Source organism: Electrona antarctica (assembly GCF_951216825.1).
Source record: "Electrona antarctica genome assembly, chromosome: 8".
Lineage (NCBI taxonomy): Eukaryota > Metazoa > Chordata > Actinopteri > Myctophiformes > Myctophidae > Electrona > Electrona antarctica.
In genome coordinates this window covers 2,964,579-2,990,061 of record NC_136789.1, presented here as the reverse complement: position 1 = coordinate 2,990,061, position 25,483 = coordinate 2,964,579, and the positions used below count along the sequence as shown (strand labels likewise).

At 41.2% G+C, this 25,483-nt stretch overlaps 1 protein-coding gene across 1 annotated transcript in view; it reads left to right on the top strand.

The window, feature by feature from the left end:
- rps6ka4 (ribosomal protein S6 kinase, polypeptide 4) overlaps positions 1 to 8,659 on the top strand; it is a 34,680-nt gene extending 26,021 nt beyond the window's left edge. The window contains exons 17-18 of the mRNA XM_079508264.1: positions 3,354 to 3,517; positions 4,778 to 8,659. Of these exons, the coding sequence (XP_079364390.1) occupies positions 3,354 to 3,517; positions 4,778 to 4,996 (383 nt within the window). The 3' untranslated portion in view covers positions 4,997 to 8,659. The remainder of the gene's footprint in view (positions 1 to 3,353; positions 3,518 to 4,777) is intronic.
- The last annotated feature ends 16,824 nt before the right edge of the window (positions 8,660 to 25,483 follow it).

The following is a 25,483-nucleotide window of genomic DNA, read 5'->3' as shown; positions in this document are numbered from 1 at the left end:
GGTTTAAGTGGTTAAAAAGTAATGATGATAATAACAATTACCGGTAAGACAAATTTAAATATGTTAATACTGATTAAAATAAAAGTAATGCAATAAATGTAGGTATGTCCCCAGATTCAGAAACCTATCTGGCAGGCTGTTGGCTGGCAGGCTATTGGCTACGTCCATAATGGCTAAAAGCTGCTAGTCCATACATAGATTTTTGTTCTAGCCTTTGGTGCTGTTAAGAGACCACTGTCAGATGATCTAAGGGCTCTGCCAGGCACATACCTAATAAAAAGCTTTGCACATAAATAGGCAGGTGCATTGCCCTTTAGTGATTTAAAAAACAATAAAAGGATGTTAAAATCTATTCTAAAACTAACAGGCTACCGATGCAGGGATTTCAAAACGGGTGTAATGTTTGCTCTCCATCTGGTCTTTGTCAGCTTGCATGCTGCAGAGGTTGTAACTAACCAACTGCCTTCTTTGGTAGACTCGACAGGAGAGCATTACAGTAATCAGGGCTGCTGGCAGTAAAACCATGCATTAACTTTTCAGTATCAGCCTGCCCTGAAATGAGTTTGTTTTGCTTATGGCATTTGCAGTTGGGCTCAACTCGATGCTTCACTGAGGGGAAACAAAATACGTTGATATATTTGAAAATGTGTTGGTGCTGCTGTGAATACCTCATGAGCTCTTGGTGCAGTTCAACCTCTCAAGATAGAGATCTTAAATTTGCCCAGTTGAATTAGCCCTTCTCTCTGCCTCTACACACCATGGTGGAGAATGTGAAAACTGCATTTATTATCATGGCACAAAGTCAAAATGTTTCAAATACTTATTTTGATGTACATAAATACAGCTTCCAAAATCCCAATGAAATCTTTGCACCCTTACATTTGAAGCAGAGCAGGCCAGCTCTATATATGGACCCTGAGCAGGGGCCCTGTCCAGAGCCCGGGCAGAGGCCTTTTGTGGCGGTTCCGGAGAACCGTGGGTCCGACCGACTCATCACCAGGCCCTGCACTCCCTATGGGGGTGTGGAACGTGTGTGTCAATTTTGAGTTCTGTTGAGCTGGTCAAGTCATCGTGATGTCAGAAGTGATGTAGCTGTATCCTCTTTTATGCCCATATATGGAGTCTTTGCAGATGTAAATGGTAAATGGTAAATGGTGCATTTATATAGCGCCTTTATCCAAGGCGCTTTACATAGATTGTGCATCACATTCACCCATTCACACACACATTCATACACCGATTGCAGCGGAAGCCATGCAAGGTACCAACCAGCACATCGGGAGCAATTTGGGGTTCAGTGTCTTGCCCAAGGACACTTCGACATGTAGACAGGAGGAGCCGGGATTCGAACCGCCGACCCATGGATCATTGGACGACCTGCTCTACCTCCTGAGCCACAGCCGCCCCAGATGTCAGAATGATGTCAGAAGTCGGTGGGACGAACCCGTATTTAGGCATGCCCAAATATGGAGTCTGGCCCGGGCAGAGGCCTTGTGATGTCAGCTGTGTCCCCTTGTATGCCCATATATGCAGTTATTTGTTAGGCATGCCCAAATATGGAGTCTGGCCCGGGCAGAGGCCTTTTGTGGCGGGACAACCGTGGGTCCGACCGCTGCACTCCCTGTGGGGGTGTGGAACGCATGTGTCGAATTTGAAGTCGGTGGGGCGAACGGTTCTCGAATTACATGGATTACAGACATACGTACACACACACACACACACACACACACACACACACACACACACACACACAGACAGACTTGGTGCATTTATAGATAGATAGATGTTTCTATTTGTAACTTCTTAGTAAAAAATAAACTGAATAAATACTCTATTTCTATAAGCACTAAAGCTCCTATAATTTTTGTTTAAAAATAGTCAATCTACATCCTCATAATTTTTCGAACGTGGTCGAGATCATGGACTTCACAATGCCATGCCAGACTTTCCGGTCCTTCATTGCCATCCCCAGTTCCTGCTTACTGATGCATGTGTCCCTAGCGATGACATCAGGGAACGACAGTTTTCTACTTCTGGTGTGCTTTGAGGCAGGTTTCCAGAGAAGAAGGGAAGATATAACCTCATTGTCAGCTCTGTAGCAGTGGCCAGCAAACTGTGTTCTTCTGGATCGGACTAGTGAAGAAACACAGGCAAGGTTGCCGTATATTAGATTAGTCGATGGTTGGCTCTTTCAAGAGAGATCATTTGAAGGCGTTGTACAAGTGCCATCCAGCCAGGTTGAAAAGTGGTTAAAAATCGAGACACACTTTGTCTGCATGATTGCCAATACAGATGTACTCAGAAAAGTCAAATAATGCGCGATTTACCTGCCAGACCAATATATTGATCTGGCTCTAATCATCATAGGCATTCAGAACCAATTATAAGGTAAGAGGTAACGGTACAGAGACTGCTTTGAAGGTGCTATCCAAAACTGCAAATTTGCAAAACCAAACACAAGCAGGGAATTAAAATCATACAATGTATTTTGCCGCTGTTAATTGCATTAAGGTTAATTTTGCTTACACTCAGCCAAAATAAATACATTACAACATGCTGCTGAAAATAGTCCCTGTGAGATCTGTGCTAATATTAGCATTATAAAGCAGTATTTTCCACATTCATCAACTGCTTCTTTTGCAGTTGCAGTTTTGCACATTGCAACCTTGCAGTTTTTTCAGCACAAGCTAAATGGAACTTTGGTCTGAACCTGTCAGTGTGGCTCTGCAAATACATGCAACTCTACCGGAACACTATATAAATATATAGAGTACCGTAAAGAGAAAAAGTGTCAGGTTTAGGCGATCCTGTAACCAAAAATGTTCGCAGTTTTGAGACTTGCAGTAGCCTATGTATGTTAAAAATCATGCATAGGATGAGCATCTTAAAGGTGTTAAGGGGCTAAAGGTAAGCAGGTCACATGGCGTCACGTGACACCTGAATTTCCCTCTGGATCAATACATGTCTAATCTATCCATGTTCCATATTAGAAGGAGCGGTAGGGAGGTCAGTGTGCCCTGGTACTGTACTCAACCAGCACTGGCTGACAGAAGAGCTTCAGCAGTACGTTTCATGACAGTCTGTAGGATAGCTGCTAAGAGGGGAAGCTGCAGGCATGTAAGTGGATCGATGGGGTCTGCAGAGATGGGCTCTGTGTATACAGGAAAGGTCAAAAGCACTGCACTGCTCTGCTCTGCCGTGCGCTGAGATTTAAAAATGTATTTCTCGCGCATCTGTAATGGGCCCTACTCGGCCATCTGCAGGCTTTTTCCTTAAATATTTAACGTTCAAATATCACCCATCTCGCCACTATCTCTGTAAGTGACCCAGTCCTCCTGTCACGGTGGTTTCAGGCCTGCTGACGGTGGATCCAGAGAGGCGTCTCAAGCTCTCCGACCTGAACGAGAACAGCTGGCTGCAGGGCGGAGTGTCCATGTCCACCACTCCGCTGTGCACTCCAGACGTGCTGGAGTCCAGTGGGCCGACCGTTCGCACTTACGTCAACGCAACCTACAAGGTAAGTGTACTTGTCAACCCTACTACAGGACCAAAAGAAGAGCAGGGACACTAAATACAACCACAATAGTTGTGTTAGTTTGTTATACTGTTGTGTATTGTATTAACATTATCTACCATAGAAAAACAATTATCTCCAAAAGGTTACATAGGGTGGCATAAAGTGTAGAGAACTAGTCTAGTACGTTGACCAACTTGACTGATTCCAGCTTGAGAGTGTTGCAGGTCTTTCCCCCTCTCTGTCCTCGCTCACTTTCCTGTTACTCTACTGTCTCCTGTCTGAATAAAAAGAAAAAGCTAAAACTAAGAACTGGACTTTATGAATACAGAATGATTTGTCATGAAATGGCTCTGTTACAGACTCAGACATAATACTAAGTAGACATAAATTGAGACATGCTGTACAGACATTGCAGCGTGAAAGCAGTAAACGCAGACGATGGAGCAGATAAGCATGTATAGCATTACTGAAGGTATCGTTATATCATTACTGAAGGTATCGCTTCCTGCTGTGCAATCGCACTCCCAATGACATACTGACTGTTTTCCCAAAAAACATCCAAGTAAGGTTAACAAATATAGGCTATAGGGCTGCTACACTTAATTGAACTAATCGATTAATAATAAAAGATAGATAGATAGCATGTCCTCTTCTGAAAGCATGTCACATGTTCAGTCATGAGATTAATTTTAGCTTTATTCCATGAGCCCTATTCATACAGTACAAGTAGGAAGGAATATTGGTTCAGATCCTGGATACATTTCTGTTCCCCCAATATTCACAGGACGCTTGACGTCCAGGTTATGATGATCCCGCCCCAATCTCAGACACATCAATTCAAATAACAAATATACAGTACTTGGATTTCCTGTGAGCACTGCATTTCGCTACGTATGTCAAGCAGCTGCAGCGCATGTCGTGTGTGCTTTGCAGGCCTAACTCCCTCATGTCCTCTGATCTAATCATTTTATAGTAGCTCACCATCCCAGCAGTCAATCAAGTGTCATGTTGCAATCTTTCTATGTGAAATGAATGCCTGCAGTTATCCTGCAGCAACACACCACTGGAAACCAACCGCCCAGATCGTTACCATGCTGTTTTATTAAGTAAACGTTTAGGTCATATGACAGTGAAATGTAATTCCTAAACGGATAAACTGTGTTTAGGTGTCCATTGTTATTTGCGCGAGTGGGAAAAAGGCACTTGCATGGCGTAAAAAAAAAAAACCCCAACGCATCTGTCTTTGCCTTTCCACGTCAGGCCTTTAACCGCGGGAAAAGAGAGGGATTCTTTCTGAAGAGCGTCGACAACGCTCCCCTCGCGAAGCGGCGGAAGCTGAAGATGACGAGCACAGGCGTGGAGACTCGATGGAGTTCCTCCTCTTCCTCGTCCTCCTCGTCCTCTTCCTCACACGCCTCAGCCTCCGCTGTCTCCAAAAAAGCACAGCCAAACCAAACTGTGAGCCGAAAGACGAGCTAGCCAAGGAGGAGGCCGGGCGGAGTGTGGAGGGTCAGGAGTTGGTTGATGGAATGGAGGAAGAAAGTAGTGTGTATTTCCTCCCAGTTCTGTTAACCACTTGAACCCCCTAGCGTCCCTATTCTGGTGGCCGAGGCGAGCATTTGGCAGAAATGGCACATCGACAAGGTCACAACGTGTCGCGTTTGTCGTGAGCTTGTAGATCTGCAATTTTTGCCGAAGATATTTGGCGTAGAGGGAGATACAGCATATAGGGTTTAAGTGGTTAGGTTAGTTCTGATCATATTTAATGCCTCACGTTTTTAGCATGGGGCTCAATTGAAATTAATGTTTTATCAATGCAATTGGTAGACTGTATTTATCACTCTTTATTCTCCCCAAGACCAATCATGTATTCATCCGCATCGAATGTAAGACAGATCACAAAGAAGTCTAGATGATTTGATGATTTGTTAGATGAATAGTTATGTGGTTGCGGGATACACAGTACTTAAGTATTCGATCACCCCGATTTGGTGGTGTTGATGTTACACACTAAGGTTTTAAAAAAGAAAATTGCAATTTGTATTTTCTCCCTATTTTGAATAGATGAACAGTGCCTGACCATATTAGTTGTATAAAAGGGAAAAAGGAGCCATGAGTGAGCACAAGCCATAGAAAAACTGAAAAGCCGATGACCTTTTAAAATGCGTCGATGTGAATGATCACATCGGCCGTCCAGAGTTTTGCAGACATGGCCCTGTGATTATCGCAGACATCGATGTTTGACTTTCGGCCATAAAATTGAGGGCTGACAAATTATAAGTCAGCAAGTTAAGTGTTCTGCTTGGCACATGCTGTATAAAATTGCAAAGATTTGTGATGGGTGAGGTACCAATATATAAAAGAAAAGGGATTATGAGGTTTATGTGCTAAGTGTATGAATTGGTTAAAATGCCATGCATTTGCACAGTTTGCCTTTTTTCATTTTCCTTTTAAACATATTTCAGATTTCAGGAATGACTTAATTAGGAGGGAATTGGTTTGGAGATCTTTAATCGTATTTATTGTTGCCGTCAGCTGGAAACTTTGTATATCAAAAATGGTTACTTTTCAGGAAATGGAAAAATAATCAAATTATATAATACATTTCATTGGTTAAAATTTATAAAACCCACAAACAAAGTTAACCACTTCCTACCTTTTATCCTCATTTTGGGCATGCCAATTTAGGCGAAAACGTTTAGAAATTCTACCGATCATGATACGACTTGTGGTAAGGTCAATACGACAAAGTATAAAATTAATGAAAAAATCAGATAAGGAAAGCAAGTTTTCTGTGCGACAGCGATGCTACACTGGATGAAGTGATGACATTCTAGAGAGAGCTGGTCAGTTACTCTTCATGTTAAGGGCTGCCATCTTTGGCTCACCAGTAGCTCCTGTAATACACTGGCAACTTCAAAGATTCCATTCGTTTTCAAGCCAGTGTTGCAGGTGCAACCAAGAAGCACTGCTAAAATACGATTGTATTCCGACGTATTTTAACACCATAATCTACCGTTGGTGTCCTGGCGGATCGTTACCAACAAAGAGACTCCAGCACACTGTCAATACTTGGCAATTAGAGAGAAACAACATTTTGGTCCTCAGACCTTCTTTTGCCAGATTTATACTTGCAGTATAAGTATAAATCAGCCATTTGCCTGATGAATGTCTGAGGACTGAACCATTGCTTCTCTCCAATAAATATTTTAATTGGGACTATAGACTAATCCACGGAGGGGTGCCCTGGGCCCAGTCATTACTGAGGTGTACCATTAAGCGCAGCTTTACACCGCAGCACTGATTAGCACTGACACCTGGCCTACAGGGCACTGCTCCATGGATTTGCCTATTGACAGTGTACCAGGAGACTTTGTTTGTTCTGTGTTCAGGCCCTCTCCTACACACCTGTTTCTTTTGTTTTTTTGTTGTGCAAAGTACAACGTTTTCTGGGATATTTTCCTTTTAATCTGTTGAATATGAACCAACATATGATTTTTTTATATATAGTATATGCCAGTGTACTCGAGGCATTTATATAATTAAGATAAATGACTTCTGGCTGTTGTGAGTGCAATTCCCTCATTCGTTTTTGTTTTGCCTCTATCCTCAGATTGCCTTATGGTAAGGTCAATAAGTAACGTTGGAAATGTTTTGTTAGCTTTCTCTTGTCCTGCCAGATTAGCACAAAATCATGCTTACAGTATCAGATTGAAATTATCTTTTGATATTATGCGAGGAGTTAGTTTTACATAGAGGAAACTATACAATTTTCATATTGACTGTGTGTACCTACCAGAGACAGCGAAAAGCCCAGCAACTCCCTGCAATCCTGCTGTTGGGTAGAGCAGTGGTTCTAAACGTTTGCTATGGAGGCCAACTCAGAGTGTTGGGTCCATTTGGTTTCATTTCTAGTTTCTACACTCTTGGAGTTGCAGGCCTTTTAGAAACACCTCAAGGTTCCACTTTGTGAACCGTTGGCGTAGAGCATACATTTTGGGAAAGACATAATCTCACGATCACTTTTGCTCATTTACACTTCTGCTACCGTACTAGACAGTTAGAAATGATTTTAGAAAGTATTTTTGGACTTTGCTCATGGTTCATGTCCGTTTACATTGTAGACATCGGAACAAAGTGGTCCCTTGCATTGGGACACGTGGTGTATTTCATCAGTCTATCCTTACCTGCCCTTCAAGTATCTTTGTGTGTGTATATATATCATTGATAAATAAATGGTATTTTTAGTGTTTTGATGATTGTTTTGAAGCATTGAATATTAAGCACACCGATCTTATGTTTATTATTTTTGCCTTTTTTTTTTTTTACATGGATATATTGCACAGTGTCAGTTGATCAATTAAACACATTTCAGCTTTATTTGGACTGTGCTTTCCTCCGGTATTTATTACGTTTTATCTGTTTTTATAGTGTTTTATAATGCTGTGGTAACGGGATCTATGATGGACTGGCTTATGTATATGTGCATTGTATTTTGTCTGCTTGGGTGTGAAAGAGAAGAATGAGTGAATGACACTTTGGGAGCTTGGAGTCTTGGACCCACTGATGTTTGCACCATAACCCTGATTTATACTTTGTCGTACAGCGGTTTCACATGCTGAAAATCTGCATACTCACAACGCATTGTGAGCTTATAGTTCCGCTATTTTCGGTCCTGTATGACGGAGTATAAATTGTAAGATTAAACATTACTGCAAGTTACTGTAATTTACTTTATTTACACGTTAGCTAATTTGCTCTGACTTCATACGTTTTGGTGAGGTCTCCCTGACTATGAATTAAAAGCAAAATGGCTGCCATCATGTGAATAGTCATATGATTGATTTTTTTATTTGTTTTGTGTGAGATGTTGCATCCCCATTTTTATAATAACTGGTTGTATTGGAGTTATGGAGTATTATAAATTCACATAAGAAACTGCTTTTATTGGTGTTTATCATATTTTGAGTTGGTGGTGAAATATTTTGTGATTATTTTAATTTTTCTTTTCGTTTGTTTTTATTGGTAATATCTAGAGCATATCATTGTTGAGATGCACTAAACTTTAAACTTGTAGGCCTAATTTGTCTTTGGCACCAAGAGTGCTTCATGAGATATGGTGCAAAAATAAAGATTACTTTCGAAAAACATGGTTAGTTTTATCTTTTCAGGTGGACAATTTCATATTATTGTGGGTTGCCCAGTACACTGCTTGTACATGTTATGCAAGTTGAAGTTTTTTAACTGAACATAAAAGCAAGTATCCCCATACTATACCCCATACATACTATACATACATATAGCTCTACCTCGTCGTATACCCATAAACTTTTCATGAAGTACAGTATAATGAAATATGCATGTGTTAAAATATCTTTTTCCCCTTTAAAGAGATAAACCCATTCCCCGCAATCACAAACGGATGCTGTTATCGACACTTGTCTCCACAGTATCGACTCTCAAAAAAGGAATAGGCAGGAATACATTTATCAATTAACAACACTTGGAAGAAAAAAAACATAGTTTTGTGCCTAGATGTTAGTGCTAGATGGACAAAAGGGACCAAAGGGCTGTAGATGAATTATTAATCTGGTTATGGATCTTAGGACATGTATAATTTACTTCACACAGTTCACTCATTACTGTGAAGGGTGTTCTCAATTTATACTGACAGAAGTGAATTTCCTAATTGTCAAACTCCTCTTTGCATTTGCTGAACCACTATAATCTAAAATGCTACATGTCACAGTAATACTACTGACCCATATTACTGCCATTTGTAGCAAATCTTGCATTGTATAGAGCGTCGCAGTCCCGCCTCCTACCCTGGACCAGGAAATGAAACCCAATGCATTTTCCTCATAGACATTTCTTAAAGTATTTATTTAAAGACTGTTACGCCGCGGACAAAGCCAACTCGTGTTGTAACCTGCCGTTTTTTTCTTCTTTCTAATTATTTGTTTGGTCCAAAATATTGTTTGTGTTGTCATGAGTTGTCACGACTCGAGTTGGCGTCTTTAAATAAATACTTTAAGAAATGTCTATGAGGAAAATGCATTGGGTTTCATTTCCTGGTCCAGGGTAGGAGGCGGGACTGCGACGCTCTATAGAGGCCCACTGTATGGCATAATTGACGTACAAGTTACTTTAATGGCTTAATGGATAAAGATTTAATACGTTATTAATATGCTTCCAAATAAGCAACTAATTGATGTTGAATAATTATGTATGCCAACAAACCTGTTCTCCATCCAGAGTACATAGAGCATTGCACGTATCCTTAAAGCTGCTATAAGCAATAATATGTCAACATTTTTATGTCTCCCAAAAAAATGTAATCTCTGTGACACATCTAGGGGCCGCAATCTGCATTCAAAGATTTCCCTAGAAGCTTTGTCATTGGTCGGAAAAACAATGGTCGCAATGACTAACCAATCAGGAAGTAGACAGGCAAATCGACCAATGACGAAGCTTCTAGGAAAATCTTTGAATGCAGATTGTGGCCCCTAGATGTGTCACAGAGATTACATTTTTTTGGGAGTGTTCTACCCATTGCTGGCTGTCTGAAAAATAAAATAAAAGTCATTAAAATGTTGACATATTATTGCTTATAGCAGCTTTAAATGTACGCTTATTTAAATACTCTGTTGCACTACTCTGTTACGGATGAAAATAGCCGACCTACAATCTCAGAATGCGTCCCATTCGCGATGGTTTGTGAGCTTTTAGGTCGGCTATTTTCGATGGGCAACACCGTTGTGCAACAAAGTATGAATGGGGCTATAGTCTTGAGGGGCCTTGCACCATAAATTCCAAACCACCGGGGGTCAGTAGGCTGCCTGGCGTTAACAGCACAAAAAGCCCAGTGAGCGAGTGAGAAGCAGTGGATAACATGGCTATAATGTGTCATTGGGCCATTAATCAAAGATGGTCCCTGAGTGGTCAATTTGCATAGGAAATTGTAATATATTGAGCATGACACAGATGGATATGGCCGAAACCCTAACTGAAAACCATTCCATCAATTACAGTCTGCAGTCTTGGAACTGACCCAAGGAGTTAGCCTGCTGCTGCCTTCAGTCAGGCACATACAGTACACCGTACAGACACACACATGCACGCACCATCGCATACATACACAGTTATACACACGCACGCACACACACCGGCTCTTTTATGAGACTTTTATGAACAGACCATTCAAACGGTAGACTTTATCTCCAACTTTTGAATGTCAGGACAGAACCCAAAATGTGTTGCGATGCGATTTTTGCCCCACATTTAACGAGATTAGGGCTTATGTGGAAAGGCCAGCGACAGGAAAGCACTTTATTATCCAGCTTCCCATCATCCATACAGATACTGTACAGTTAGAATGAAGACATTGTAGATAGCAAGAATGAACACAGCTAGGTCATCTTGCACATCTCTACCACTGTGACATAAAAAAACAATAACAGAGACTGATTGCAGGGCTGCTGATTGAGCAAAGTGAAATAAAGATTTGTGTTTATTGTATTTTTGACCGTGGCAAAAAGCTACTACTTTTATCATATCTTTTGTATTTTTCCCTCTTTCTTTCTGCCTGGCTAATGAAGTTTGTTTAGACCATCTCTCTCTCTCTGTCTCTTTCTTCCCCTCTCTCTGTGTATTTGCTATATCACTCGGTAACAATGGTGTCAGTGTCCTTATGCTTTATGAGATGGCTTTATGGACTGCTGAATACTGCATTAGCCAGCTGCCGTGCAGAACAGCAATAAGAGCCATCCTTCAGCGTATGTCCCTTTCCCCTTTTAAATGGTGCCCCTCTCGCTCAATGACATTTACACAAGAAACTTTCAAACAGTCAAATACGTGTGTAGATAATGCACTGCACACACATACACACACACACACACACACACACACACACACACACACACACACACACACACACAGTTACCTACAGTACACTGTTTGACATCTATTTATATCAGGTTTGTGCGTAGAGATACTGGTACGAGTAATATATAAAGTTCCTCTGGCAAGATATTTCTTGACACAATGAAATGGGATGATGGCTGTGGTGTGGTGTTGACACATTTTGATCTTTGCTGGGGGAAAAAAGGGTGAGCTCAATATGTCTGATGTGTCAAAACAAATCAACATGAACATTGGATTAAGTATGCCGCTTCGGGAAGAAAAGGTTGATTCCGCACAATGACCTGTCCAAAGATCATGGCTCAAAAAACAACTGACAGAAGTAGTTGAGGGTTGAAAAGGTTCACCAAGCTCAATTGTTTTGGCGTTTTCAGCTAAGACAATGAGTTTGAAAACCAGAATTATGTAGTATAAATGGTCAAGTCATTTTTTTTGGCTTAAGAGGGAATTCAGAATATGTTTTATGGAATTTCCCCACATTTGTATTTCATTATTATTGGTTTGCGTTTAATTAGTTAGTGAAAGCACATTGGGTTGTATTGAACAATCTTTGTACATTTGCCACAAATGTGGCACCAAAGTTTCTATATGAATGTGCCGTACAAGTAGGACAAAATTAAATACGCCAGAGACTGCTTTTGCAAATTAAGATGCAATCCAGCGTGCACAAATAGAGGGAGGACAAAAGGTGAAACTGCACCACATCCAATCCCAGCTGGTGGGGGATTTGTTTTTTTAAACCACAACTCAAATGTAAACAGCTGGTAAGAGCTGGTTGGAGCTTAACCTCACCTATGGGTCAGAATAGGCAGTGAACAGAGGCTCACCCTGCTCAGTCAGGGGAGATGTCACTGTAAATAAAAACTCAGACTGGATTAATCTCCTGCTGAGTGCTGCTTGAGCAAGTTGGCCTTCTGAGTGCTTTTTAGAAATGAGAGAAAAGAACACAAAGGTTTTAAATTCAGGCACAGGAGCGTTGTGATAATTTTTGGCTTGTATATGCCAATCGATCTGGGTTCAGGAATAAGACTTTTAACAGCTCAATACTTAACACAAAGGTACTAAATATTCAATACTGAAGCTGTGGAAATCTGTGGATTTTTTGTTTCCTCGTACTACTTTTTTTTAAACAACCAAAATGCACGCGTTCCAAATCATACTGACCACATCTGCATCATGTCTATGAATTACACTTGCTGACATTGAGTTGGTGATCCACACATGACTTGCGTCTCTCTGCACCCTGTCACTCTATCAAAGGGGTCTTCGGCTGACCCAACGATCATCCCAACTGACAGGCTTTCAGAGAGGGCATCGGTGTATTGATTCAGCAGCTAAAAAAGCATTTCCAATTCACATATAACCATTTAAACCATCCCCACCCCACACGCGCACACACCTCCACCCACTCTGCACTCTTTACGCCACCAATTCCATTAACCTCGCCCTCCCCTCTGGCACGTTCCCCCTTCTTCCATCTCCCTTCGTTTATTTATTTATCTTTCCAAAGCTCCGTCCTCATTATTGTCGTCCCCTCATTTATGGTTCATTTGAGAGAGAGTTGGACAGCGATGACCCCTGTCTTCTTTGCTCTTTCTGTCTCTCTGTTATGCTGGCTGACCTATACCCGTACCACCCCCACACCCCCAACACCAATTATCATCACCCTGTCCTCCACTTTCCACCTCTCAACTCAACTGCCCGACACACACACACACACACACACACACACACACACACACACACACACACGCAACCCCCCCCCCCCCCCACACACACACACACACACTGAATATTGGAATGGAATTGTAAACTTTAATGTTCAATATGCCAACTGAAGATGTAATAATATGTTAATATATGTTTTATTATAAAAAGTATAATACATTATGGTAAGTCTTTAGAGGATATAAGGTCACTGAAGTCCCCCACTGACAAATCAACACATTCACGGCCCGGATTGTCTTATATCATGTTTTAAAGGGCATGAATTACAAACTTTGGTTTATTATAATAAAATGGCTAAATAGACCACCCTGCACTGACATAACATTACTTGGTAATGCAGTGCTACTCCAGTTGTCTGCTTGAATTAGCTATGCCGGCTTTGCTTCATGACATATTGGAAATAGGATCGGCTATATACTCTGTTGTAACCCACCGTAGCAAGCCTGCAATGGCATTATGCTATCAAAGAATCCAGTTCTAATGGATAAAAAGAGATGCTTTTCTGACAGTCGTACCAGAAGCTCAGACCAGACAAAGTTGGCAAGGCAGTCAAATGGTATAAAATTGAGTAAATCGAGGTGAAAAGAGAGTTTTCACAGCAGTGGCCAAAAGCATAAAATTCCCTTCTGGCAGCAATCTGAAATACACAGTAGTGCAATGTCGTCGCTTGACAAAAACAACAGACTTAGAAGCCCCAGCTATCCTGACCTTCTTGCATGTCAAACACTCCCCCCTAACCTCTTTTCCCTGGTTCTCTATACGCGTTTGTGTCTACTCTAATGAAACTATTTTGTCTTAAAAATAATCAGTTTGATAAATTTGGTGTCGTGCGAATTATGTGTCCTATCTGTCTCACTGGCATTGTTGAGTGCTCCTCGCCGAACTGAGCTGCATGGCTGCAAGCAGTTTATTAAATATGGAAGCCATTTCAAATGAGCTCATAATGCATTGGCCCTTTCTGGAAACATCAGTGGACCATAATGGTATTTCAGCTTTTCCTGACAAGGTTAAAGACTGAGGGGGACTGAGGGGGTGATGCAGTATGTGAACAGCCTTGACCAGGGAGACAGAGGAGTACCTCCAACCCATACAGTAATCCAGTGGTACTCACTTTTTTTCTTCTTTTTTTCACAGTGAAATATCTACAGAAATACTCTTTCCAAGTAAAATTATTTTTACTTGAGTAAAAGTACAAAGGTATTGGCATCCGAATATACCAATAGAGAATAGAGTACCAAACCTAAAAGTACTCATTATGGGAAACCATTTCATAAGAACCATTTCATACGAAAAGATTATATTTTTGGATGGTAATGAGTTGATCACTATAATGTAGCTGCTAAATGTAGGGCAGATTTTAATTACTTTTTGTGCTGCTGGGTAGCTTAACTTTATAATAATGAATTTTATGTTTAGTATTAACAATAGAAATCTGCAAAGGAACTAGTACCAAAAAATAGAAACGCTCAAGTAAAGTAAAAGCAAACTTCAAAATTGTACATAAGTGCAGTACTTGAGTGAAATGTTCTTAGTTACTTTCCACCACTGCAGAAATCTAACACGCCATCAACAGTGGCGTGCACAGATAGACACTAGGGGGTGCTAGAGCACCCCCTGCCCTTTTGGCAATGTGCCCTTTTGAAAAAAAAAAGAGAAAAAAAACTTTTTTCTCTTTTTTTTTCCTTTTTTTTCAAAAATAGCAGACCTACAAGCTCATAGCGCGCCACTCGGTGGCGCGCTATGAGCTTGTAGATCTGCTATTTTTCAATAGCTAAAGCATAACATAATGCTAACACCAAAAGGGGTTCCCGCCCAAAATGGATTAAGGCAACCGGCCGGTTCCACGCGCTGCACAAGGTGCCCTTTTTTAACTTGAGCACCTGCCCCTCTAAATGTCTGTGCACGCCACTGGCCATCAATATGCCTGACGGAGTAGAATAAGATACTGAACACGGTTAATAACCAAGCAGTGGTAGATTAACTTTATTAGTTCTAAGTTGTTAAAACCTTTACGGTTTGTGTAATTGGCAGAGAGATTTATGTGATGCAGCTAAGTCTGTGTTCATTGAATGTGAGGGGAGGCGGAAGAATTCATAATTAATATAGGTGTGTTACATAAAAAACATCTCTGTGGCCTAGAATAAGCATCAACCATGATGGATGAGTTCAGCAAGTATAATCACATCGCACTAAAGTGTTCAGGGTGTAAATCTGTATCGAGCATGAATGGATATTTCAACCATTACATCTGAGCTCTATTTCCTCTCAACTTTCAGTGTAATTTATTTCTCCTCCAAGAAGAATGATTTTCACAGTAGCCTTTAGATGTTTCGGTTGTTATGCTTTGTTTCAATTGGAATTCTTTAAAAAAAAAGACGTATTGACTGTGAAGTGTTTATAGAACTGATTGTTTAAGAAGGTACTTCTCCCTTGCAGAATCCCTTCTTGAGGCCATGAGCCCATGCTAAGTTTCGATTTCCATCACTCCACTGAGCTGCGTTTATCACCTTTTGTACTTTGTATGTTGTATCAATATCGCTATGCACTAGTCTATTACACCCCTCCATTGAATTGTCAAAGTACACAGTAAAATCCTGAGTGTTCATTTAATGCTGAATGTGTAAAAATGGACCCATAAGGGTATTGTGTACTGAACTGTCATCATCTTATACTATTGACAAAAGGAAACATTGTTATGGAAAAGTTAGATCCTGTACACTGAATTAATTAAACCTGTAGTTTTTTTGTTTGTTTTTTCGTGTTCTGTTTTTATTTGTTTTATTCAAAATGAAGGCAATAAAATAATGCTGACTACAGTTCCCCAGAGTTGTCAATTTTGTTGGCTGACTGTTCATGAAGTCCCATGGTATTCTGAGCACTGGAAAAATTGAAATGTGAAACATAACATAAACACTATATGGAATATGTGTCCTACATGCGACACGCGGGGGGGGGGGGGGGTAAATGTAACCTCATTAACTCGCAGACCAAAGGAATTTCTGCTGACTGTGGACAGTTTTTGGGACATGTGTGTGTTTATGTTCTCAACAAATCAGCTTTATTTCCTGATGATGTGTCCCTTTAAATTCTTTGGGGTAAGCTGTTCACATGCATCATTCATGTAGTGCTCATGAGAAGCCATATGTTATGAATAGACCGTATTCGAGGGTAAGGCTACTGAACTGAAGCCATAGAAACTGCTGGCGTAGATGTCCTGGGTATTTAGCCATAATATGGCTAAATAACCTCTTACAATATTATTGTAAGACATCTTTTAAGGTTTTTATAACTAGGATAAGCACTTGGTTGGGCCATTGTAAACAACATATAGCACTTTGTTATGGGAATATTGAGTATGTAAAAGGCAAGTTCAATATATGAAATACAAGCTTAATGTAGCAAGCCATCCGGATATTATTTTTGGATGGTGAAGGGTCACCCTGCCTTTTGGGACACTGAGCATTGAAAAGGACAAACTGTCAAGCATTGTTTTGCCTGTCTGTGTTGTAGGTCAATGTGCATGAGTGCATTTACAAGGACATTGAAAAACACCAATAATAGGACCCCCATTTCAAAGGCAACACAATCAACTGTATTGTGGAGTATGCACTGCTCATATACCAGCCTTTATGCTACTCTGCACTGATGTGGGAATGGAAAGCCATTCATATGGTGACTGGCGGGCCACATTTGGCTTGAAGATCAATTATTTTTGGCAAGTGAAACGGCACCGTCATGCGACTGACTATGAATTCAGTTTAACATAGTGCCTTAAACTACTATCACTGCAGGGGTTCCAAAACCTTTCAATGCCAAGGACCTCTAAATAACCAGAGCCTACCGACCCCTTTTTGTGGAATGGCTTTTAAACCTCCTTTATAATTAATCATGTTAGATTTTGCGTCCTCAAAATTTGAGGACGAAATGTGTGGACGGAACATGTCCGCAGATATTCTGCACTGTGATTGACTGAGCATCGCATAACGGATGTCCCACATGAGACAATATAAATGGGGTGAGAGAAAGAGAGGGAGAGAGATGTAGGGAAGGGTTGACTCCCACTTCTAGACCAGAGCGGCCGCTTTGTTCCCCCAGGCTTTCAATTTTTGCGCAGACGAAAATGAAAGCCTGGGTACTGAGGCTAAAATATTGTGAAGGGTCTGATACAAATTATCACACAGAGACAGAAATTCCAAGGTTTGACACGCCGCCGCGTGTTTTATTTAAACAAAGAAATTTAAATAATTTCAAATTTTCAACTTGAGCGAGGCTTTTATCTCTTACCTCAGGTCTTTGCACTGCAAGAGTTCAGAATGTCAGTCACTTTACGGACAAATCAAAGTCACTTGGGGGGCCTCAGTGTCCTCACTAAGCGGCCTAAAACAGAAAGGACTTTTATGGCTTTTATACCTGGTGAGTTGACGTGTTTCAGCTGACGGTGATTGCAGGATGGGCAGGGCGGCGGCATCATTTCCATCTGTCAACTCAACACGTAAATGCTGCCTATTACCTGCCCAAGGGCGGGTCTATCTGCTTGCGTGTCTCTCTTGTGTGTGTGGATGGTTACCATGGCAATGTACTTACTTGCATGGGGGTATTTTACAGACATCCCACAGTATATACATTTATATATGTAGTGTATATTTGAAAACCTGTGAGTTGATGGAATGATAGCTGAAGCACCCACGTCATTGAAGCTTGCAGGGGGTTCCATATGCGCTGAATCTTTCACAAGCCACAAAATGGACACTGAATGCATTGCTGACCTAGTCCTTACACACAAGGAGTAAAGCATAATAATTACCTCTAACATGCTTCATAACCTGGCTGGGATTCAGGAAATGCTGCCGACTGTCTTGACAGGCTGTGAGCAGCTTCATCACTTATTTAGTTCATTCTCATGCCTCACAGTTATTTTCAGATATTGTTTTCCTAAGCTTGCATACATCTCATATACAGTAAGTGGATATATAGCCAGCTTGTCTGACAGTTACACAATATTGCATTTGTATCCACATAAGAAAATTGGTTTGAGAGATGCAAGAATCTCATAGATTTATAAATGGTAAATGGTACATTTATATAGATGGCTTACAATGATTGTGAATTACATTCACCCATTCACACACATTCATTACATTCACCCATTCACACACATTCATTACATTCACCCATTCACACACATTCATTGCACCGATGGCGGAGGAAACCAACCTGCTCATCGGGAGCAATTAGGGGTTCAGTGTCTTGCTCAAAGACCCTTGTACAGTAACTTTGGGAACGCGGCCACTCTACCTCCTGAGCTACTGCCTTCCCTTCCCTGTGTATATACTCTATGTATCAAGAAAAACACTTAACTCTATATACTTCCCTCGGGAGTCTATCCAATAGCCAAATGGTTCTTTGACAAATGTCTTTTTGCCTAATGTTTGCCTACTATGACATGCCCAGAATAGGATAGCTAGGGTTCAAGTGGTTAAATGGATTCTATATTTGATTAACAACAGTTAATTGTACAGCTTAAAATTCCATGGCAATCTTGATTCCTTGATGAAATACTTTCTCCAATACTCGAGAGTTGCCAAGACATGGGGTAAAACGCTGATTTAGTCGATGCATGACCATGCATAAAATTAATAAATCCAACAAGTTCAACTCACGACGCATCTGTTATACAATGATGCAGCAGTAATGGATTTCCTGATCTGACTGAAATTAACAAATGTTCAGTCTGTGGGAAGAACAATTCAGTGATGCATTAAGTGTGATAAAGGAGGTAAGGCTCAGATCCGTATTAAGCTGAGTTTATAAAAATAGCCTCTGTCCTTGCAAATATGTAAATTCAGCCAATAAGGAGTCTAACAACCGGACACTTAAGTATTCAGAGGAGATGGGGAAAGTGACTTCTTCTGGTATAGGCACTCTTGTCTTGTGGGAGTTTAGATGGCTGCCTGTGTTGTGCCTGGGAAACAGAAGAACAGAGGCTAAATTGGACTAGGACTGATTATCTCTGTCCATCTCTGATTTCGGGCACTGGTCCAACAAAAGCAACCCTGGTTAAGTCACAGGTATGCCTGCCAAGAAAACAATTCACAAAGAAAGTCCATTGCTCTCTACGGTGTCCAGAACAGCCGCAACAACACCGTGTCCCACTTACCAATAATCAGAGAATGTTCCCACCACCAAGTTCTGTGAAACCGTTTACTGCACGGCAGGACAGAAGGTACTGACCTTTGGAGGGTCTCCGCACACTGTGCGCCTCCTCTGATTCCTTCGACTTACAAAGAGCTAGAAGTAGGTCAGAGTAGAATAAAGGCATGCCACGCACCTGTGGCTGCATTCCCACAGGCCGGGCGGATCACATTTGTAATACCGCCCCCAAATTCTGCCCGATGAGGGTGAATAGCAGTACGCACTTTTTGGGACTTTTCAAAGTCAAAAGCTTATGAATGTAGAAACGCTTCATGTTTTCAGTTTAACTGCAGTACACCCATAAATGCTGCTAAATACATTATACACTTTTGGCAGAATAACACGTCCCACGTTTCAAGTCGTTTCCTCAATTTCAGTACTGATAATTACTGCTTTGACTTTGTAACTGGGACCTTCAGGGGGTCCCCAGCTAAATGATTGATAGTTAATGGACCCACGGGTCTAACTATGAGAGTGTATGTGACGTGTCTATTAGGTTGTACACTCTGATAGTTAAATTAACACTGGATTCTACTGTGAATATTGGGGTTACATAGATGAAAATCAGATCAAATGGGGGTCCGTGGAATAATGCATATAAAACTGGACGTGCTTGAAATGAAGAAGGTTGAGAATCACTAGAGTCTAGTGACTAGACTATTATGCTCTGTAATGGCTTGTGTGGTACAGTATGTTGGGAAATGAGCACTGTCCATGGTGCTGAAGGCAGTTTAGTTACATCTGGGCACTGGGGGTGCCACTGTGCCACAACATATGTCTTCATATACTAACTATGACTTAATTTCCCCCACTCAGCTTAGATATGGATTAAACATATAGGATACTGCATATTTAATTTAGTAGCGCATTGAGCTGTAAGAAGCCGAATGCTCCCATCTCCACCAGCCACTTCATTATTAACCAAATTCATTATGCATCGATCGCTTTGTCTACGCGCTATAAAATACTGTGTCTCGGATTTGTACTGTAATTCTTTAATGCAGTGCGGCAGTTTCTTTATACTGCTGTCTGTCCGAGTACGGGAACTCCATTCTCCTCATCACCCCAAGTCCAATCTGACATTGTATTATAGTTTGTTATTGCACTGCTTCGGTTGCCTAATGCACTGCTTTTGTTTACATTAGCGTTTTAGTGCTCTGCATTATGACCCCAAGTAAAATGTGTCTCGGTTCACTGTACACTTGTTTCAGGGTGATTTGACAATTAAAGGACTGACTTCAATGGAATTGAAATGAACAGCATAACCAAGCTTTTAAGGACACAAATGCTTCATTTACACTTGGTTGTGAATTGTGTTGCAAACCAAAAATAGCAACACGATGCATTTTCAGTGTGCAACCAAGTATAAATCAGGTTATATAGTACATAGTGTAGGATTCACAAATTGTAGCAGTTTGTAACCTCCCTACTTCATGTGGCAGGCTGTGATCGGAGGAAGTCTGAAATGCTTTTAATGTGAGTTTTGGGGTTTTGATCGGTAAAGCCAGCTGCCCCGGTCAGGAGCCAAACAAGTTTAGAGGTGGAATCTGCTGAGATGAAAAACAGATGAAAGAGACTTTGTTCTTTCCGTCTCCCGCGGTTTTATTCTTATTCTTTTTGTAAAGAAAATGTTTTAATGGGTTTGTTCCAAATGAAAGCCCCGGGCCCATTGTTCAGCGGGGCAAAACATCTCCTGTCTTCATTGTGAACCACTATCACATTACTGTTACATTGTTACACATCCCTATATGTACTTTGTCTGAGGTTAAAGCAAAACTTGCAAGTATCAGTAGAGAAAACTTCCTCTCACACCCGTCTGCACGCATTCACGCACAGTACACTAATTATTTTACTGCTACAGCTGAGAGGACTTCAGACTATTCCTATTGAGTATATTAATTCCCTCTATCCATAAATGTAGCCATCATCACTATTGTACATACCTAACCATAAGTGTAACCCTAAACCTAACATCGTTACTCTAATTCTAAATCAGAGAGGCTTATTGTCGGAACCAGCCAGGGTGCAGGAGTATATCCCCGTTCCAATATGCTAGACCCCTGGGAGATGGAATGCTGGAGCACAACACCTACCATCAGCTCCCAGTACGTACTTACAGCACAACATAAAGCCATGCTACTCATACTCTGTGTCGGCGGTGCCCGGGATCGAACCCATGACGTTGCGGTCGAAAGGCGAGTTAAGTGCTCTATATACCGACTGAGCTACCTGGACACAATAACCCTAAAAGACTGTTTTAGTTCCTCTTCAAAAGAGAGGACCAGCAAAATGTCCTCACTTTATGTAATCTCCCTTATTTTTCTATCCTAGTGAAAGCATTTGGTTCTCACAAGGATAGCAGTACACACACACACACACACACACACACACACACACACACACACACACCTTTCAACAATATGCACCTATGCCAATTCTGTCACCCTCCTCTACCTCCAATATTTCTGTCCCGTATGCTCTGGGATGGCGTAAGTCAAGCCAGTGGTGTGGAAAATTAGATCTCTAATTGAGAATCATCAAGAATGAATTCTTGATTAGTAATTTAGCAGGGTGTGGGGGATGAGCTCTGTGCCGAGCATAACTCAGTCTGTTGTCCAGCACGCTCTGCAGCTCTCAAACAGCACGTACAACTCTCTAGTCGCTCAAACTGGCAAGTGTGCTGACCACACACCTGTCAAACAACGCCTCCCAAACAGCATAGCTTGGAAACTACTCGCTGGATTGCCATAGGATTAACTGTGGACCTTTATGGTCTCCAGAGGTCTCCAACGATTTTGATGGACCAGTAGACTTTCTTTTTGCTCCACCATTTGGCCAAAATCTTCACTTGTTTGGAACATAACTGTAGACTGTGCTGAGTGCTGACCACACATATTTGGGACACCCTTTCTAATTCATGTTTCTAATTAGTGACCTTTGTTCCGTTGTTATTGTGTGCTTCCATTCTGTGCCGAATGAGAACTTGTCACTGGCCTGCTCAGAGCCCTGACCATAGCCCTATCAAATACCTACTGTGTGGTATGAATTGGAATGCCAAATGTGAGCCTGATTAGGCCTAATCGGCCAACATTAGTGTTTGACCTCATTAATGTTCTTGTGGCTAAATGGAAGCAAATAGTTATCTGCCTGTTAAAAGGAGGGGATCCGTCAAACCAAAATAATTATCAGCCCATTTCCAAATTACCGGTCATTGCCAAAGTCTTTGAAACACTCATTAGTGACCAATAAAGTAATTCCTACAAAGTATCCTGAGCAGGTTCAAATGAGGAGCATAGCACAGCCACAGTATAAACTAGATAAACTAGATAAAGTGCCCCTCGGGGCACAGGTCTCCACCAGGGCAGGGCAGGCTGTGGCCTCCTGGTGGCGCTATAATAGGACAATGTGAAAAGGGTGGGATATATTATATCCACATATTATATATTATATTATATATACATTATGCCTTGGATGGCAATTGGATGATTTGAGACATTTTGTTCCAAAAATGTGTTTTGCAAAAATCCACCTGTTGGTGGCGCTATAACAGGCCAATGTGAAAAGGGTGGGATATATTCTTCAGCCTAGTAGGAAAGTCTGTGAAAGATTTCACGTAAATTGCACAGCCAATTCGGATGGAATATGAAATATCGGACAGATCTGTCTTGAACACTGACTATAGAGATAGTGTGTAACGATTTGGGGGATTTTTGGACAGAATCTGGAGGAGTAATATCCAAAAATGTGTTTTTCAAAAGTCGGCCTCCTGGTGGCGCTATAACATTTCTGGAAAATTTGGGGCAGAGGTTCATCGTTGGCATCCAGGGAGTGTGTGTGCAAAATTTGGCATAGACCGAGTTAACGGTGCCGGAGATTAGCTGGTAACAGACGGACTTCAAAAGTCGGCCTCCTCTCTCTCTAGGTCGTCCTCAGACGAGCCCTCCATCCTTGCTTCCAGTCATCCCGGTTGTCCATACATCTGGCCAGCTCGTTGGTGCTTTGCGCTCCTGCGTCGTTCTTGAGCTGGTAACAGACGGATTGACACACACACGGACGGAGTGCAAAACATACTCTCTCCCCATGCCTTCGGCCAACAATGACATATTATTCACGCCCCCAAAACGTGCATTTCCAGTTTGTCCGTCACGACCCCATATATGGTCATCCCTCGTGACATCACGTGACATTCGATGCCCTAATACAATCCCTGTTATGCCCATATATGGAGATCCCTGATGTCATCAATATTAAGCCAATATATGGGAATGTCAATATATGACCATATTGCGACTCAGACTTGCAAATGAACCAAGTTGGTACAACACATGGATCTACATACGTGGAGCTGACTATCATCACCTGGATCTCCATATATTAAGATCACGACACTGACCTCATCAAACCCTGGATAGCCATACATGGTTTGACATACATACTAGATCTGCATATCTGTGCCATATTAAGAAGCTCTGTTGTTTCTCTCCCTCAGGCGTCCTACTGGTAATAATAATAATAAAAATCACACCCGTCTGAAGTGAGGGGCGCTCTTATCATCATACATCATCACATTCCATGTATGATGTATGAAATACATCATAAAAAAATATGGATAGAGCAAATCATAACAATTTTTTTTAAAGGTCAGAGGTCTTTTGACGAATGAGCGTGAGTGTCAGTTCCTGAGGGATCCTCACAACCCTCTACCATATTGCCGAATTTCGTGAAAAACGGTAGCTCAGAACTGCCAATTTTTTACGATAACAATATCCGCTTGACCCCTAATAATAATAATAATTAAAGCACTGCGCCAAACAGCAATATGCAAATAGGGCTCGAACTGTCTGTGATGCTCCAGTGTCTTCCTTCCTATTCATCAGTCCTGCCTCTGAGACGCACCAGACTATAGCCTGCCTCAGGCTTGAGGCGTGGTGGAACTCCCTTATGCAATTTAGCTACTCTATATCCAAGGATTTTAGGGATGTTTGCACTCTAAAGTCAAGGTTTACTATGGCTAAAGACAGGTGTGAGGCTGTGAGCAACAAAAAGGCTTGCACAATGAAACATTTACAGAGGTTGCAAAAATAGTTTTTTGATTTACAAAAGTGCAAAAAGTCACATGGTGAAATAAACTGACACAGAGTGGACGTTTGGGTCCTCAGACCATCATCAACACTGAATGCAGGTTATTGCCCATGTTGACTATACTAGGCAGTGGCCTATTGAGGCTGATCGAAGACACAGTGCCATCAATCAGTCCAAGGGGCCTGGACTGCATGAAAATGAAGACCATAATAGACATTACTGTATATACAACCCATACAGCAAACAAACATAGAAACACATCACTCTTTTTTTTTTTTCAATTTACGTTTTATTGAATTTTAATCAAACATACATGAAAACGAAACGACTGACAATTGACAATACATACAACCGAAAACAAAACAAGACAATATACGTACAATACACACAAGGGGAGATGTCTGCCTCTCTTCTCTATCGATGATCATTCATAATACATAAGTACCTCAAACTTTTAACTGAAACTATACAAAATCAGGTCTTATGGTAGAAACATGAGCAATCCATCTAAACCAGTTATCTGTGAAGACTTCAACTTGACCTCTGAAGCTGAATGTAATTCTCTCCATAATAAATATACTATAGATTAAATCAATCCATTCATTTATAGTTGGTATTACATTTGTAAGCCACTTTTTTGTTAAGGCTTTTTTGGATGCCACCAGCAATACCCTCAGTAGATACTGATCCTGCTTTACAAATTGAAGTCCTTCCAGATCTGCAAGATACATGGTCATAAAATCAAAAGGAATGTCAACACCAAAAACTGCTTCCAGGACACTGTGGACACTTCTCCAAAATGGAACCACAGAAGGGCAACTCCAGAACACATGAAAATGATTTGCCAATGTTTCCCCACAGAGTCTCCAACAGTCCGACTGATACGTGTAATGTCTTTTCTGGGCTGGAGTGCAAAAGAAACGACTCACATTTTTCCAGCTGAATTCTCTCCATGTGGGGGAACTACTCATTTGAATCACATCACTCTTGAAGAGAAAATCGTATACTGTAAGTCGTCTACTCTACACAACTTTACAACTTACA